This window comes from Cariama cristata, unplaced genomic scaffold (assembly GCF_000690535.1).
Source record: "Cariama cristata isolate BGI_N322 unplaced genomic scaffold, ASM69053v1 scaffold7554, whole genome shotgun sequence".
Taxonomy (NCBI): domain Eukaryota; kingdom Metazoa; phylum Chordata; class Aves; order Cariamiformes; family Cariamidae; genus Cariama; species Cariama cristata.
In genome coordinates, this window is record NW_009613418.1 from 12,975 (window position 1) to 29,505 (window position 16,531).

General features: G+C 40.5%; 1 protein-coding gene across 1 annotated transcript in view; it reads left to right on the forward strand.

Annotated features, from left to right (window-relative positions):
* The first annotated feature begins 10,580 nt into the window (after window positions 1-10,580).
* Window positions 10,581-16,531, forward strand: part of RC3H1 (ring finger and CCCH-type domains 1) — a 35,236-nt gene continuing 29,285 nt past the window's right edge. The window contains 1 exon segment of the mRNA XM_009699005.1: window positions 10,581-10,811. Within this exon segment, the coding sequence (XP_009697307.1) occupies window positions 10,581-10,811 (231 nt within the window).

The window sequence follows — 16,531 nt, forward strand, 5'->3', positions numbered from 1 at the left end:
TCAGTCTGTCTACTTCCATTTTTTTGGCAGTGGTTGTTATACCTGCAGTGTTGTGGTCAGTGAAACAGTGTTTTGACAACTGTTTTCAAATGTGCATCTTTTCTCTGGAGTTGATGGTGCCATGCAGTTTCCAATGTAGAAATGATATCGCATGGTTGATGGGACAGGTGTGTGAAGTAGAGGAGCTGAATTCTTGAAGCTGATGTAGTTTAGTGGTTCTGTCTCAAACTCTTTGAGAGGAAGGTGTAACACGGTATAGAATTATAGTAAGGCTCAGGGGGTGAAAAAATTTGTCATTGTGAACTCCTGCTATGATGAAATGTATGTGCCAGCAAACTAGGTGCTCCGTTGCCTTTTGAAATACCATCAGAGTAGTCTAGAGCTTGTTTTGTATACAACATATAATAAGAGAACTTTTCTTGTGATTGTAATGTGTTTAAAATGAAGTCATGAATTAAAAAACAGGCAGAGGAGCAACAACATCAGTAGTTTTGTTTAAAAATTCATTAGTTGTTTTCACTGCTTTTGGATGATTTTGTGCTTTTATTAAAAGATCTTTTTGATATTTAAGTGCAGTCTTCCAAAATAAGTTGCTTTAAAGGTAAGTAGAATAACTGAAGCTTTATTAGAGACTACTGTTATGTAAACAGTTATTAACATGAAGCTGTTTGACATCTATTTTTAAAACGGGGGCAGTATCTACTAAGTGGCAAGAAAAACCACCTCCAAATCAAAGAAATTAAAAGGGAGGGGGAAAACAAAACCACTAAAGAGGAAGTTTTGACGCAAAGTTTTCAGATGGACACTTAAAATACTTGTTTTCTGAATACCTGTGAAGTTCTGCGTAAAATGGGATTTTACATTTACATTTTACACTTTCAGTGATTCATTGAAATAGAAGTCTCTTCTTTCCTATGCTTGGCCGTAGCATTTATATTCACTTAACACTGCTCTTGGCAGTATATTTCAGCGTTTCCTTACTATTGCATCTGGAATTTTGGACATAGGAGGTTTGGAGTTTTTTAAACCTACTAGGTAGTTTGAAAACAAATAAAAAAGTTTTAGGGAGACGGCCTAATGTAATGCTAACCCTTGAAAATAAGGGGAAGGAGGCAGGGAGGAAGTTCAGACTATTACTCAATTCTTGCCTTGTAAGTCGATCAAAGAAATATTTTCAGTAATATTTTCACAGTACACTACAAAAAAAAGCATGTATGCACGCAGGAGGCATTCAGAAAGAACCAGCTTTGGCAATTCCTGGATGACTTTTTTTCTTGTCAGAGAGAGGATTTCTTTTGTGGAAGTTTGCTGGGGAGCAGGGGGCGGGGGAGACTTATTAAAAGTTGTATTGTAGGTTGGAGAGCTTTTTTGGACAGTTTTTGACCAGTGTCTCCGGCCAGACTTTAATTCTCCCCTTCTCTGCCTCATGGTTTCACATTGCAATGATAGCATTATTGTAGGTTTAGACATCAAAGCAGAATTATAGCTGCTGAATCAAGTTGGGAGAGAAGCTCTTACTGGAGAGTGGGTGGCAAACAACACTTTCTAATTTTTTGTTAGGTTGGTTTTTTTATGCTTTCTGTTTCATTGAATTGTACCATGTCTTAACTAAATGGTTCATGTCTACTTATCTCAGTCTAAGGAATGAAAAAGGCACTGCAGTGGCAACAAGATCTTCTCTTTCCTAAATTCACTTTTCATCTACCTAAGGCCTATAGCAGTAGTCACGTAACTGTAGATTATTACTACATGGAAAAGAATGATACTGGCCTTAGTGATTTTGATATTTAATATGTTTTTTCATTAGCAGATGCCAATCTTATCACTGCTATGATACTTTGGTACTAAGATCACTAGAAGGTGTATAGGGAAAAAAAAGTTTTGCTTCAGCAGGTTAGGACTCAAACCTTCAACAGGTGTGCCTGTTCTTTCAGCTGTGCCTATGCAGCTGAAGTGTTTGCAGTCTCTGGAATGGTACCCATCGCCCATTGCTTTCTCTTCTTCAAGTTTACTACTTAGATTTTTTTATTTTAGATGAGCCATTTGTGTGGCTGAGTTGTTGCCCTGTTTCAGTTAAAATGAGGTATTGGTTGTGTAATTGCTGTCCACCCCCATTTCTGCCTACCTCTGTTTATTAATAAAAGATCTACACTTAAAGCTGCTAGCTTTAACCGGGAGCAACTATGCGAACAGTTTAGCTGGAGTATCTTAGAAAGGAGTGAGTAAAGAAGAGTAGTGTCTTCTGTAGCTGATACCAAGAGTTAATGTGTGTCTGTGCACTTGAATCTGAAGACTTTTACAAGCTTGTCCTGTTTATCTTTGCTGTGGCTTCTTTCACGGGTGATCTGACAGCAAGCACTAGCAAATCTGGAAGTTGTGTTTTTTCTTTCTTTTTTACACCAACCAAACAAAGCTTTTTTGCATTATAGGCTCTTGTATAAACTCTGAAAAACTGTCATAGGAGAGATTACTCCTACTGGACACACAAACTTTAACCTTTTTTTTTTCTGGTCTTCTGGTATGGATAAGGAATTGTCCTCTCTCTAACTTCCCCAATTACTTGGAAAAGGCCTCAGATTCAGTAATGTCAGAATATAACTCTCCAGGAGCACGTTAATTGCTTGATCATTAGCTCTAGTTTTTAAATTTGTGGTAGTTACAATTATTTTGGTTATTCAGAAAGTGTTGGTGTTCAGAAAGCAACTGTTCAAACATGTATCTGCTTCTGGGAAAAGCAAGTCATTTGCTTGCCTCCTTGAGAACGGGATTGATAGCTCTTGAGTGTTTGACCAGTTGAACCAAAGTCTCTCTTCTGAAAACTGTTGTGGATATTAAGTGCCTTCTGCCTTTCTTCTGTTAATCTATTTGGTTCTTCCTTGATTTATTTTTTTTTTTTTAAATCCTGGTTTAGTCATTGTCTTACTGTTATAGTCATTTGCATTGACAAGTGCAAGAACTCTTAATTTGAAATGAAAGGAATGTGTTCTAGACATGCTTGTCTGCTATTAACTCCCTAGACTTCATCATCTGTGGGCTTCGGAGTCCTTATGATTGGTAAAAAAAATTTCCTAGGTAATAGATCATTAAACCATTTACTATTAAGAGTTGGTCACTTCCCCTCTGTTTTAAATAGGCTGTAAGGGAAGTATAATATCAACCAGAAGTTACGAAGTTAGTCATGTATATCTTCCCCGAAAATTTACTGTTTGAGCCATGTGCATGTCATGTGTGTTGGGGGGTTTGAGGACGGAGGTTTAAGCTTCCTCTGCACATGTGTTGTCTCTTACTGTTCATGACCCTAATGGTACAAGAGTAGCGATTGAATGTTGAGTGAGAATAAGAGGTCAAGAAAATGATACATTAGGTTTCATTCCATTTTTTTCCTGTGAAGCACTGGATAAACAACAGTTTTGCATTCTGTAGTAAGGACATGAGCTCTTACCTCACAGGATGTTGTGAAGCTTAAATCATTGTAAATTACTTTTCGATCCTCTGTCGGGGAGGTACTGTGGCAGAGTTGTGATGTTGGTGGTTTGGGTCTTTGTTTGTTTGTCTCCCTTGTGGTGTTACAAGCCAGGAAACTGCAAATGAGGGATAAGATCTTGTCCTTAACTGGCCCCATTTTCCGAAGGTACTTTACAGACTACCAAATAAGGGGTGTTTGCATGAAAGTAGATAAACTTCTTCCTTTGTTTCTTATGGTCAAAATAAAAATTATTGAAGATAAAGGAGGGTAAATCTTGAATCTGACTTAACTGAGCTTCAGTGAGTTTGGGACAAAACTTTGATGGTGTCCATACTGTTCTCTTTTTTTTTCCTTTTTTTCTTTTTTCTTTTTAAAGGGACTTAGTGTACAGGCACTGAAGCTTGTTGGTGTTTATGTAGCTTTGAAGAATGGGAACATGTGTTACACACAAACTTCCAGGATTTGCTGTTGGGTGGGAATTTCTTTTGTTACAGAGCTCTGTCTTCTGGGCGAGCGTTCAGCGGTGTTGAGGAGCGTGCACGGGAGCAGGCATGCGCGGAGGAGGAATGAGGAAGTGTAGCATTTGCCCTGACGGTGTACAGCGACGTTTCAGAGAGCAAATAGGAGGGGAAAAAACAATAATCTCAATCTGTCAGAAGTACTATTCTGGGCTTTTCATATGTGGTGTTCATGGAGCTCTCTGAGTGGAGGTAAGAAGCTTCCACCTACTCTTCTCTGATCAGGCATGGGCTTTTTCTCTCTCGAATTTTCTCAGAGGTTTTTCGGTGGAACTGGATATGGAAAACGCAGCTAGTGCGATTTATCCTTTTCTGTGAACCATGAAGTTGGCAGTATGGGGTGTTTATGTGTGTGGCTTCGGCATGCCTTTGGAGAACAAGGTGTTGAGGCTCTATAAACAACCCATCACTTTTGATTGATCAGGGTTTCCCATGGGCTGTCAGGTCAGTTGTTCCCTAAAATGAAATTCAAGGCTTTTAACAGCATTAGGTCCTGCACTTCTCCTCAGGAAAGAGAAGAAAGATACTTAAATGTTCTCAGAAATGCTATTTGTTACATAGAGCACACCGGAGTAGAAAACTTATTTACTTAAATAGGTCCTGTGAAACACTGGTGAAAATTGGTGGTGTCTGGCGCTAGGCAAGTGTGGAGGGGTCCAGTTGTTGGCTAGGATTTCACTGTGGGTGTCTGGTAATCCTTATTAGTTAGGAATTGGTTTACTATTATCTGTTGATTTCATTTAGGTTGATTTATTTTTAATCTCAAGTGTCGGAGAGGTTTTGAAGGAGTTAATAATGTATCACAGAACCTGTCTCACAGGAGAGAGAACTACATCTTTGGTTGGGTTACTCTTTCTCAGAAATGTGTGTGTTACTACCAGGGAGTAAGAGTCTTTAAAAGAATTAATGAAATGGTGTTTTCTTTATTAGATTAAATTATAGATTAGCCGAGAGCTGTATTTGTGTGAGCACATCGGTTGGCAAGCCTGAGTTTGTTTTGGCAGTGAGGAGCTGCCATAGTGTTAAGCTTTGCACTAAATAGGCTTACTTATATGTTCACTTTTAATTGCTACAGGAAGTTCTGTTCATTTTTATTTGAGGAAAACTCGGCAAAAATGAAACAGCTTCAGGAGTCAAATAAAAACAGTCAATAAAAATTGCTATTACTCAGAATTTTGATCTTCCAGTGCCAAGATGATGGTGATGGTATTGGTTGGGTAAGAAAAGCTTAGTGAAATGCTGCAGAGAGGTTAAAAACACGGGAGCAGGTAGTGCTCTTAAGAGCTGTATATACTGAAATGGCAGAAAGGGAGCGGAGGGTGCCCCGTAGGTGTGCTGAGTCATCTGCCTTAGACTGTAACATGACTGACTGTGGGCTGCTGCTGGGAAAGTTCAGTGCTAACTTGTGCATGACGAAGCGGCACGTGGTACGTCCGTGCTGGTACGCGTTAGGTCCAAATAACATGTTTGTGAGAGAAGTCGCTGTATACTTGGTACCCATACCGAAGGACTTGCAGAGTGCGATTAATTTAAAGGGAGTTGAATTTTAACTGAAAGCAGAAGAGTTTCCTGGTATGTCATCATGTGTGAAACTTGATGCCGGTGGATATTGGTACAAAGTGTTCTGCATTTTAAAAAAGTCTTATTCTCGAGGGTTGGATCTGCAAATCTTTCTAGCTACATGTAGAAGGCTCTGACCATCACGGACGTAATGCAGCTTGGACAGGAGACTGCATTACCCTTCTGCATCGCAGTCCAGCAGAGTAAGGCATGTGATAAAGCGGTGAGCGGTTGTCCCGGTGGTTTATAGAATGATCCTCTCTTTCTCTGAAGCACTGGCCGGGTCTTGCTGATCTGATTACAGCATGACAGTTCCAGTCTGGGTTGAAGGATGGAATTGCAAGGATTTTTTGGGGAGTGGGGGAGGACCCAGGAGAGGAAAAAAAAAAATGTTTTTGGGTGGTCTAGCTGTGGATTAAAACAGCTTATGCAAGGCTAAGCAGGAGGAGGAGACTTGCATACAGGTATTTTATATTTTCAGTCTCAGAAATAACAAAGCAAATCTGTCTCTGATCCCGATATATATTTGAGGCCTATGTCTTGGGCATCTTCATTCTTAATTACAGCTTTTTGTCTTCCAGTTTATGTACTGTGGATGTGTCTTTTTAGTTTTTTGTTTTCTTGGGTTTTGGTGTACCTTTATTTTCCTCATTTATGCACAAAGAAGTGTGTGTGTTTATTTAAACTGTTGGACGCTAACAGGTGTGAAATACTTAGGAAACTGAGAGGGTGAGTTAATGTCATAATATTATGGGGAGGGGGATTTTATTTACATGGGTATGTCTCCTATAAATGTTTGCATTCTTTGTATTTTGGTCATCCTTGGCATAATGCTAGAGAGAAACATTTTTTTTAAAAAAAGTGTACCATGAAAGTGTGAATATGCTTTTCCTACCTTATCTGTACAAGGAAGTGTTCTCTTTCTGTAGTGATGATGGTTCCAGTAGCTGTCTGTGATGATGAAACCGTCTTGTTTCCATAATTTCATTGCTGTTTGTAATCTCTCCTGTTTAAAGTAGCTCTTTCAAGTTAGAGGATACTTTGTTTCCAGTAGTTTCCAAGGTCGTAGCAAGTCACAAACCTTGCAAAAAGGCACGCATCTTTCCCAGCTTCGCTTCTTAACGTGTATGCCCCATCTGTACGCTTTGTGCCTGGGACAGATGTATGTGGTATCTCAGCGCTTGGCTCTGCTTCCTTGTCTGAAAATTGAAGATCCAGGAGGAAAGCTGGACCATATCTGTGGAAAGCTGTGGCAGCAGCGGTGGTACTTGGTTTGGTGCCGACCTGTTTGCATGCAGCCCGTGAACTGTCAGTTCCTGTGATGCCGTTCCTGTCTTACGTGGGACTGGAGGAATTCCACAGTTCTGTGCTGATCTGCTTGGGAGATTTATTAGCAGAGCAGGGTTTGTTGCTCAAACAGCTATTCTTTTCCCCTGTGGGGAAGAGGTTGGCTGGATCAAGCTAGTTAGCCATCTGTTCCAGCAGTTAGGCTGTGCTGAAATAGATGATTTCCTGAGGTTTCTCGCAGCCGTATTTTCTATTCTCAGTGCTATCTGTGGCCTTCCTCTGGCATTTAGGCTCCAGTATGTGTCCGCAGGCGCTGCAGAGTCTGGTGGGATAAGAGGTAGGAGAGAAGCCCGTCGGGGGTAAGGGGGAACTGTCACCCACTGGTGGAACCTGCCTCTAGTGATTGCATATCCACAGTCAGGGCTGTGGGTTTTCTGTTCGCATGTGGTGTGCTTTTTCTGTTCTGGCGGGTCTGTGCCAGGCTTGGGCTCATTAAGACCCCTCGAAAAGTTGTGCTAGTGTATAAGATTTTTTGCTTCTGTTCTCCAGCGTCTTGAGATCTGCCTAGATAAGGGATCAGAGATGCTGCTGGTTATTCCCTCCCTCCCTCCCCAGACTCTCCAAATTTTCTTTCAACTGTTGAGAGCATAAATAAATATGACCTTTTTCATGATGCCAGTTGTCAGGAGTGGCCAGAGGTACAGGTAGGAATAACATGTCTCTGTTGTTTGTGTTTTGTTCGTTTTTTTTTTAATTAGTTAACTCAAGTTGTGTTCGGCTCCTTTTTTCCAGTTCAGAGCCCGGGATGGTGGAGTTTTCATGTCCGAATCTACTTTCTGGTGGTGATGGTGTGGCTTCATGTTAGCTTCTGGTTTTAGATTTCCTCAGTTAGTAAGAAACTACTCTTTTCCTTAACACTTGGCTAATAATCGGTGTTTCAAATAGACTGTTCAAATTGTTTCTGAATTGCAGATGAGTCTGGCAAACTGTTGGTAGATATTTTAATACTAGTGTGGTAGAAAGGAAGCAATATGATTCAGCTTTTAAATTTTGAACCTCAAATGGTATTTCATAGCACAGCAATACGTACACTAGATTTATCAAGCTGTGTACTGCTCTTTGTGGAAGGATTTTTGTGGGGTTTCAACATAATTTTGATTACAGATTTGGTTTGCAAACAGTGATTCTAGCTGGAATACTTGAAATAAAGGTTTACTTCAAAATATGTAAAGGGGGCAGGGAGGGGGGGCAAGGCTTGGAAATAAATTTCCTGGATGTTTTAAGAAGTTAGCTCAGTCAAGTAACTTACAAGTATAAATGTTTTCATTTGGGTCGTGATGGTACAGTAGTAATGGGAATGATTTGACTATTTGCTAACAAGATGAAAAAAATTATTGATTTGCTATTAAAGAGGTAATTGGGGTGGGGAGGAACCCTGAACAACGTTGGCAGATCTTCTCGTTGTGCAGCGGTGGTGTTAGGGTTAACCCCAGGCAGGGCCTTTGCCTCAGCACCACCCTGTCTGGGTGGTATGGATTTCTTACCACTTTCTTGTCGGCTGGTAAACAGTGACTGTGTGGCATTGTACGTTGTCTTTTTGAAGATAGAAGTAATTTTTTTTTTTTCACTAGCTTTAGAACTAAGTTTTAATGTTTCCTTGATGAAACATGGCTAAAAGCCTAACTAGTAACTCTGCATTGTTTGCCTTGGCAAAATGATGTTAACAGTGAACAATGTTGCACTAAATTCTGGAACAAAAGCCTGAGGCTTTTCAGAGTCTCTGTTTTAGCATTTGATTTTTGCTGCTGTTTTGAAATATTTTGGCTCCGAATTGCACAATTCCTAACTTGAAGTTTCTCTCTTTTGCCTTTACTTAGAATTGAGATTTTAATTCTAATTTTGAGGTTGTTTTCTAAGCTAAGATTTGATAAGAGATTACTGGTTTGCTTGTATAAGAACTTTGTATCTGTATTAGCAAGCAAGTGCACACGCCTTGTCTTAGTGTGAAAGTCACTGTTAACATCATTTTGCCAAGGCAAACAATGCAGAGTTACTAGTTAGGCTTTTAGCCATGTTTCATCAAGGAAACATTAAAGCTTAGTTCTAAAGCTAGTGAAAAAAAAAAAAATTACTTCTATCTTCAAAAGGACAACGTACAAGCTCAGATTTGATAAGAGATTACTGGTTTGCTTATATAAGAACTCTGTATCTGTATTAGCAAGCAAGTGCACACGCCTTGCCTTAGTGTGAAAGCTAAGCCAGTGGTGTGTGGGAGAGAGAAACTAACACATCTGGGTGGTTGGAGTGGGTTATTGTTGTTGTTTTGCTGCTCAATTTAGAAAAATCAGTTTGGTAGTAAATCTTTGTGACCTGCACTGTGTTTTTGTCAACTTCTCTGGTGACAGAAAGTAAGCCAGGCATCAGAATTTTTTTTATTACTAATTTTCCTTTTGATAATGATTCTTTTCATATCACTTCATCTGTCTACTCTTTTATATCTCTCCTCACATGCGGAGTTCTGCCTCTTTTTTTTTTCTTTTTTTTGTCCCAAAGGGATGTCTTATCTTCCATTCCCTTATAATTAGTAACATTTGATCCTCTTAGCATTTTGATTCAAAAGTGCCAAGTAATAAAGACCTCCCAGGTTCTCCTCTATTGTAGTGTTTCAGTGTAATTTCTCAGTGCATTAAAGATGTTCCTTTCTCTGTCAATGTAATGTCTAGGTAGGCAGTGAATTATATCAGTCGGGGTTAGAAAAGGGTCCTTGAGGAAACAGTTGTCACTCCTCCAGTCCAAAATGACTTCTAGAAATTTCCTTCCTGCTTTCGAAGGATGGAGCTGCTTGATGGACAGACTGAGGACAAGTTATCAGTGCTGAATTATCCCCAGTAATGCATGGAGGTTCCCTGGGTAACTGAAATGTGACTGGATAAGTCCCTGTGGTACTGTGCAGCTCTGTACAGATCGGCTTGTGTGAAGGTGCCGTAGTAGCAGTACGTGGTATTACCTGGCAATGCGCGTGAGCTGTATTGCACACAGACTGTATCTGTACCCTGAGCCATTCATCCATTTCTTCTTGAGGCTATGGCAGCTCAGGTGTTTCTGCGGAGTCATTGTGTGCCAATTCAGAGCCCACTGAACTGGGAAGAAAGCTTGCTTGTGATAAGAGGTTTTGGATGAAACCTTGTCTAAGCAAAATTATTTAAAGCTCACAGTAAATAATGTAAAAAATTGGTTTAGTGGAATAAGCACAACAGCCCTTCAAAAATTGTCTTTTTTATTCAAGTCTAGTTGATGTTAATTGGCTCATTTGTAAAGAAAAAAGAGAACATAAAAGCTAAAAGCTGATTAGTCTTATAACTTCAATGAGATAGATAACTATCTTGATTTTTTTTTTTTTAAGCCGCATAACAGCAGAAATGGTTTTAAGTGGCTTTTCCAGTGCCAGAGACCAGCTGGAATTAAAGCAAGTCATGACTCAGTCTTCTATTTAATGTCAGAATTACACTCCTAGTTTAGCTATACCTCTACAAGTGGTATTTACTTAGCGCAAAGAATTTCACATGCCTGTTCCAGAAGAGAATGCTAACTTTCTGTTTCTGTTTTCTTTTAGGTTATGTTTCACACTATGTGCTGACTGTCTGTACTTACAGAAGATATTTAAAAACAAACAGACTTTTTTTCAAAGATTTTGATTCCAGTGGAATCTGTGCTTTAGATTTTTGTCTTGTCAATTAACTCCTGAAGCAATGCCTGTACAAGCTCCACAATGGACGGATTTTCTCTCCTGCCCAATTTGCACACAGACTTTCGACGAAACAATCCGAAAGCCCATCAGCTTGGGTTGCGGCCACACTGTCTGCAAGATGTGCCTCAACAAGCTCCACCGTAAGGCATGCCCTTTTGACCAGACCACTATCAATACAGACATTGAACTCCTTCCTGTGAACTCAGCCTTGCTGCAACTAGTGGGTGCTCAGGTATCAGTGCGTGTTTTTGTTTTTTTTTTAAAAAAAATCTGTTTCTATATTTTCCTTTTAGATAAAGAACATGACTCTGTGTTAATGGTGTGTAGAGTAGACATTACCTTTTTGTAGACTGACTTTGATGAATACAGGTTTTAAACCTTTGATATGCTGTAGTAGAGGTACCTGGAACGACAGTTCAAATCTTGATTCTGCCAGTCACTGACTGTGACTTTGTGTTACATCTAATTTAGTGTAACTGTGGGCTGTTGCCAGAACAAGTTGGTTCTGTTCCCTTCCTTCTTCCCTAACTCATATCTAGCTATACTCTGCCAAAAGGTTGAACTGGATCAGTGGACTTACCTGATGGGAAGCCATTCTTCTGTGGCAGGTTACTTGCTTTACCATATTCACCCTATGGACTTGTGATCGGTTGTCCCAAAGGCAGAACAGGGGAGAATAAAGGAACTGGGACAAACTCCTCTGGTAGCAGCCTTTATACTGCCTTAAGTTTAGTTTGAAACTGTGCTCTGGAAATGTAACTTCCTGAGCTGACACGTTAATCTAAATTTATACAGGTGAATGGGAGGATCCTGCCCGAGACTCCCCTTTCTGCTGGAGCAGGTACTCGTGAGGTCAGCTGAAGCGGTGATCTGATGGGGATGAGTACTCCAGAGGCACTGGTACTGATGAAAGCCCAAGGAAAGGGGCAGGGATGTGTGGAAAGCAGGATCGCCCTGTTCAGTTGCAGCACAGACTTAAATTGACATAAGCTTATCATGGTTACGTCGCTGGTAGTTTCCTGTGACCCATACTTCCCAAAGCTGGACAGGATTGTGGGCTTAGGGAGGGGAGGGACAATCATGTCTAACTTACAGGTGAGGAGGTACAGTCATGTCTAACTTACGGGTAAGAAACAAAGATGTAGATGGGATGCAATTACAGAGGAGTTATTGTTTTCCTTTGTTCTGCTTCCATGTCTGGGTTCAACGGAGTTGGAGGCAGCAGAGAATTCAATGAGATCCATGGTTCAGGGAAAAGGGAAGAGCTATGGTGTGGAGGAACTTTAAAGGGTGTGGAAGAAAGAAAGATGCTCTTATGATGGTTTTTACTAGGTACTGGGACCTAGAGATCCAGCTGTGCTTTTGCCACTTCTTTTTTCGTTTGGTTTATCAAGTAATACGGCTAATCTGTTGTTTGTGGTGAATGGCACAGAACTTATTTTAGAAGTTTTAAAATTGAATTGTGTTTCTGGCTGTACTAAGTGACTCATCCTGCTCTGCAGGAGAAGGCGATGAGACTCTGTGCTTCCATTTCTGTGATATGTGTATGCCGCCATCTTTGAAGAGCTTCCAAGCAGTGTGAAATCTGTGGGTGATGCCATTAATAAATATTGTAGTTTTCTTCTCCCTTATATCTTCTTCTGTCTTCTCTGGAGTTTCTAGAGTAGTTCCAGCTGTATCCAAATGTCCACATTTATGATAAATGTCTTTTTCCTCTTGCATTTTTTTGGTTGTTTTGTGTGCATTTGTTAAGCTTTGTGAGAAGCTATGAGATAGCTTTATTTTGGTCTTTGCCTGAATTAAAAATTCCATAAAAACAAGATCCTCTGGAATGAGATGGAAAATCACCCCACCTCTGTTACAGGTAACTGAGAATTTTATTCTGGTTTTGCTAGTTACCAAGCTGGAGTTTCCTCGCCCATGTGTTTGTGAAGTAAGAAGAAGAAAGAGTGGCTTAATGATAGTATTGTATTTGTCTTGAGAGCTATCTGAATTCTAGGTTCCAACTTTGAACTAATGACATAATTTTTGTGCTCCTTTTTATGTCTTAAATTTTTGTCTGCTCAAGACTCGTAGGACCTTGTTTCATGGTGACCTTGAAGCTGCAAATACCACTAAAAGAGGCAGTATTCACTTCCCCCTTATTTGCCATTCATTCCTGCATGTATGCTGCTTGCTGCATTATGTTACCTAAAGGATAATTTGATGATCTTAGCTGGGTTTTTATTAATGACAACCTTTACCCTTAAGAGAGATTTGCACCACCTCCCCCTCAGCTCCTAATTTCAATGAGCATGTGAATGAAATCAGTCTTCAGTATAACTCACCCTCCTTTCTCTTCCCTCTCCCTTCCTGGCACCTGTTGTAGTGTTTACAGGACTGTGGAGTACTAGAAAATAAGTACACTGCTTTGCTGTGAAGGACAGGGAAATGGTTGCTATTTTCCACTTGTCTCTAAGGCCATTTTTTAAAAATCTTTTTGCAGAAAAAGACTTAGTTAAGGACACCAAAAAAAAGGTACTTCAGAGAAACTACAGTAATTTTGAACTCTGTCTTGTTAAGAAGGTGGGCTCCCTTTGGTACATAGCAGCAAAAATGATCTGCAAGCCACAAGCCAGCTTACAAAGCATAAGTAGTATCAGCTTGAGTGAAATAAAGCCCATTTTCTTGTTCCACTTCTTGGTTTAGTTTCAGGAGGGTGTATGTGTCATTAACGTCCCCTAATATTCAACGAACCCCTCTACACCTTAACCTGAGTCCATGGAGACGCGTAATACTTTATTTTTAAATTATAAATTAAAAAAACCCCCAGGTTTCATTGTAGAAGGAAATACAGTACAACACAATTAAAGCTTTTATCTTGGGGAGGGAAGAACAGTTTGTTCCTTTCCCTTTGGGGAGGCTTCTGAGAACTTCGCACATTTATAAATGTTAAGCGCTTTTTTGCTGGAGGCAGAGGAGGAGACCAGGCAATTTTAAGAAACAAATCTATTCTGCTGTGACCAGCAGCAATGGTAGGATTCCAGGGCAAGTTGGTTGGGTTTTGCACAGGTACAGTGAGTGAAATAAGCAGGACTCTGCTTCTGGGGAAAACATACTAAATTTGTCATACAGTCCCCCGGGAGAGCAGTAACCTATTTCTCTGACAATAGCACTCTCTCTCTGTGCAGGTTTCATCACTTTAATGGTGAAAAGAGCTGGTTTCTTATTTGAATTACAGGCTGTTTCGCAGTTCTTCCTCTCCCCACCCCTTTCCAAAAATGAAACCTGTTGCCGCCCTGGCCTGTTATAGCCACCCTTGATGTGAGAATGAATTGTTGCAGAGACTCAAACTCCTGCTCCCCCACTGTAGCATGGTACACACCAACAGTGGTTACAGGGCCTATACTGGAAGGCAGCAGCTGGGCAATTCAACCCACATATAGATAAGTTCAGCCACATAAGGTGATGGTGGTGGGTAGAAGGCATTATAAGGGGGAGATGAGAATTATTATTCTTGGGAGGGCTGGAAATCGCGGAGTGCCTAAGCAGGAGCTAAGCATATTGTGAGGGGTGACACAATGGCCTTGAACACAAATCAAAAAGGCATTCATGGGATACCTTGCTTTTTAAACTCCTTGGGTAAAGAAATTCCATAAACCAGTTTCTACAGGAATGAGGCTTTGACTTTTAACTATTCAAGCATCCACATATTAGTCGCTATATGTGGCTACTTTAAACCTTCACCAGACCAGTGTTTTGAAGGTGCATAATCACGGATCTGTCATCTAAGCTATTCCCTCCTGGTTTTTGTAACACGTGAAGCAGCAGCATGCAGTTCCAAAGAGGTGACATGAAGTGGCAAAAATTCCTGTGGTACTTTAATTTCTTTTGTAGTCTCCTGCTGGACGTTATAAATCCAATTCTGTGCGTTAGGCAATGGAATCATGTATATGATGAGGGAACAGATGGAGTGATCTTCACTGCCATTTCAAAAAGGGAAGATTACAATTGCAGAGATATTAGCGGCATGTTTGATAGTTGTTTTTTTGTTTTTATTGCAACTTTTGGTGAAATGAGATGCCACAGAAGAGGAATTGTCTGTAAAGTTGTCCATAGTGCATACTATTGAGGAACTGAAGACAGTAGGCTTTGGGTTTGTTTTGGTTTTTGGTTTGTTTGTGGTTTGTTGGGTTTTTTTTTTTTGGCAGGAAGCAAATCATCGGTGCTTGGGGGGGGGGGGGGGGCAATATTGGAGGAAACAGTTTTCAAACCAGACAAAAAGGGGTTTAGTCTGTTTAACTTGTTCTCATTCTGTGCAGTTAGATGTCTAATAGTAATTAGTGACAAGCTGACATCCTTCATCAAATTAGGCTTAAATCACCAATTCAAAATCACTGCCTGGTATGAGATGATGCTTTAGCATTCTTTTGCGGTCCCCTTCCTCATGCCGTCATAACCTGCCTCTTCCCACAGCCCCAAGCAGTCATGCTGATGGGCGGCATTCCACTGCCCGGATACTCGCAGTCATTGCCAAGGCAGATGCACGCAAAACAATCACAAATTTAAAGTCATTAAACAGCTTGAGATTATTTTTCCTGTCTTGTTCTAGTGCCCCTTGGGAGGTGTTTATTATGTTATGTAAATATATTTGCAGTGAAAACTATGATAAGGGTGTGGTGTCTGAGAGAACGGAATATTGAATGAGGATGAAAATAATGAACCCTCTGTGCAGGGCATCTATTTTGAGGCTCTCAAGAGGCGTTGTAAGCAGAAGTGACCATAGGGTCCTTCATGCTACTGAAAGCGTATTTTGCAAAGGGGAAGTGAAAATGCTTTGAAGTTGAATTATCTCTCAGTTGTCCCTCAGCAATTCCAGGACAGAGCTAAAATTAAAATTCAGATCTCCTGTGACTTTTATGAATCATGTCTTTACCATTTTTCTCTTGGTAGATGCTGTTCTTACAATCATTCTAACCCTAAAATATTTTTTAAAGTCTGGGAAGTGCATGTAATAGAACCAGCAAAAGGGCAAATTAGTTCTAAGTTTTACTGTGAGATGCATCACATGAGTGAAAATGGAGTGTATGTGGGGAGAAATACATTCTCTTCTCCTGAAGACTCCTGAAAGCACAAAATAAGCATCTTGTTTTATTGGTCAGTACTACACTTGCTTCAGCTTAAGACCAAAGTTAAACTCTAGGCTCTTTTGGGCTCATTGTGCAAACAGTACAGTTGCGCAAGGCTGTTAGATTTTTACACTGAAGCTTCCCTTGCAAAGAGAAGAAACGGGAATGACATGCGGATAATGTTGAATAGCTTGATTAACTCCTGGAAGTTTTTTCTATGCCAGCTTTTTCCTGGGGGTGGGAAAAGCTTTCTATTAGTTGCCTAGACAGTCCTTGTGTCTCGCCGGTGGAGTTGTGCTGTGTATGGCATTCCAAACCGCTGCTGTGAATGTGTGCTAAACCTACCTTAATTCAAGATGGAAATCCAGGGCTGAACACAGCTTCCTGTCCCACGTCTGGTCCAAGCCCTCTTTGTCTGCTGGGTGTTGCAACGCTGTAGTTGTATTTCGGGTTGTTGCCGGTGCCAGATTGAATGCTTACAGGAGTAAATAGGAATTTACACAAAATATATTACAGAGGTAAATAGGGCAGAGACTCCGTAGTCTCTGTCTCGGCACAAATGCAGGAGATGCACGTTGTTTGATCAATATGCCAGTTCTGCTTGCATAACTTCCCAGACAGAGGCAGACTGCTAAAATGGCAGTGGCTTTGGAAAGGAGGTGGAGTATTCTGTTAACATGAAAGCAAATATTGAAGGTGTTAATATTTGTTTCCCAAATCCCAAGAAACCAGGCCAGCTGAGGCTGTTGCAACAGTTACAACTGACCACTGTAAGATACAGTTGCAAAATCTCCTTTTGCTGAAAGCTTTCTTGCTTACACACAGACAACTTCCCCCCCCCCTG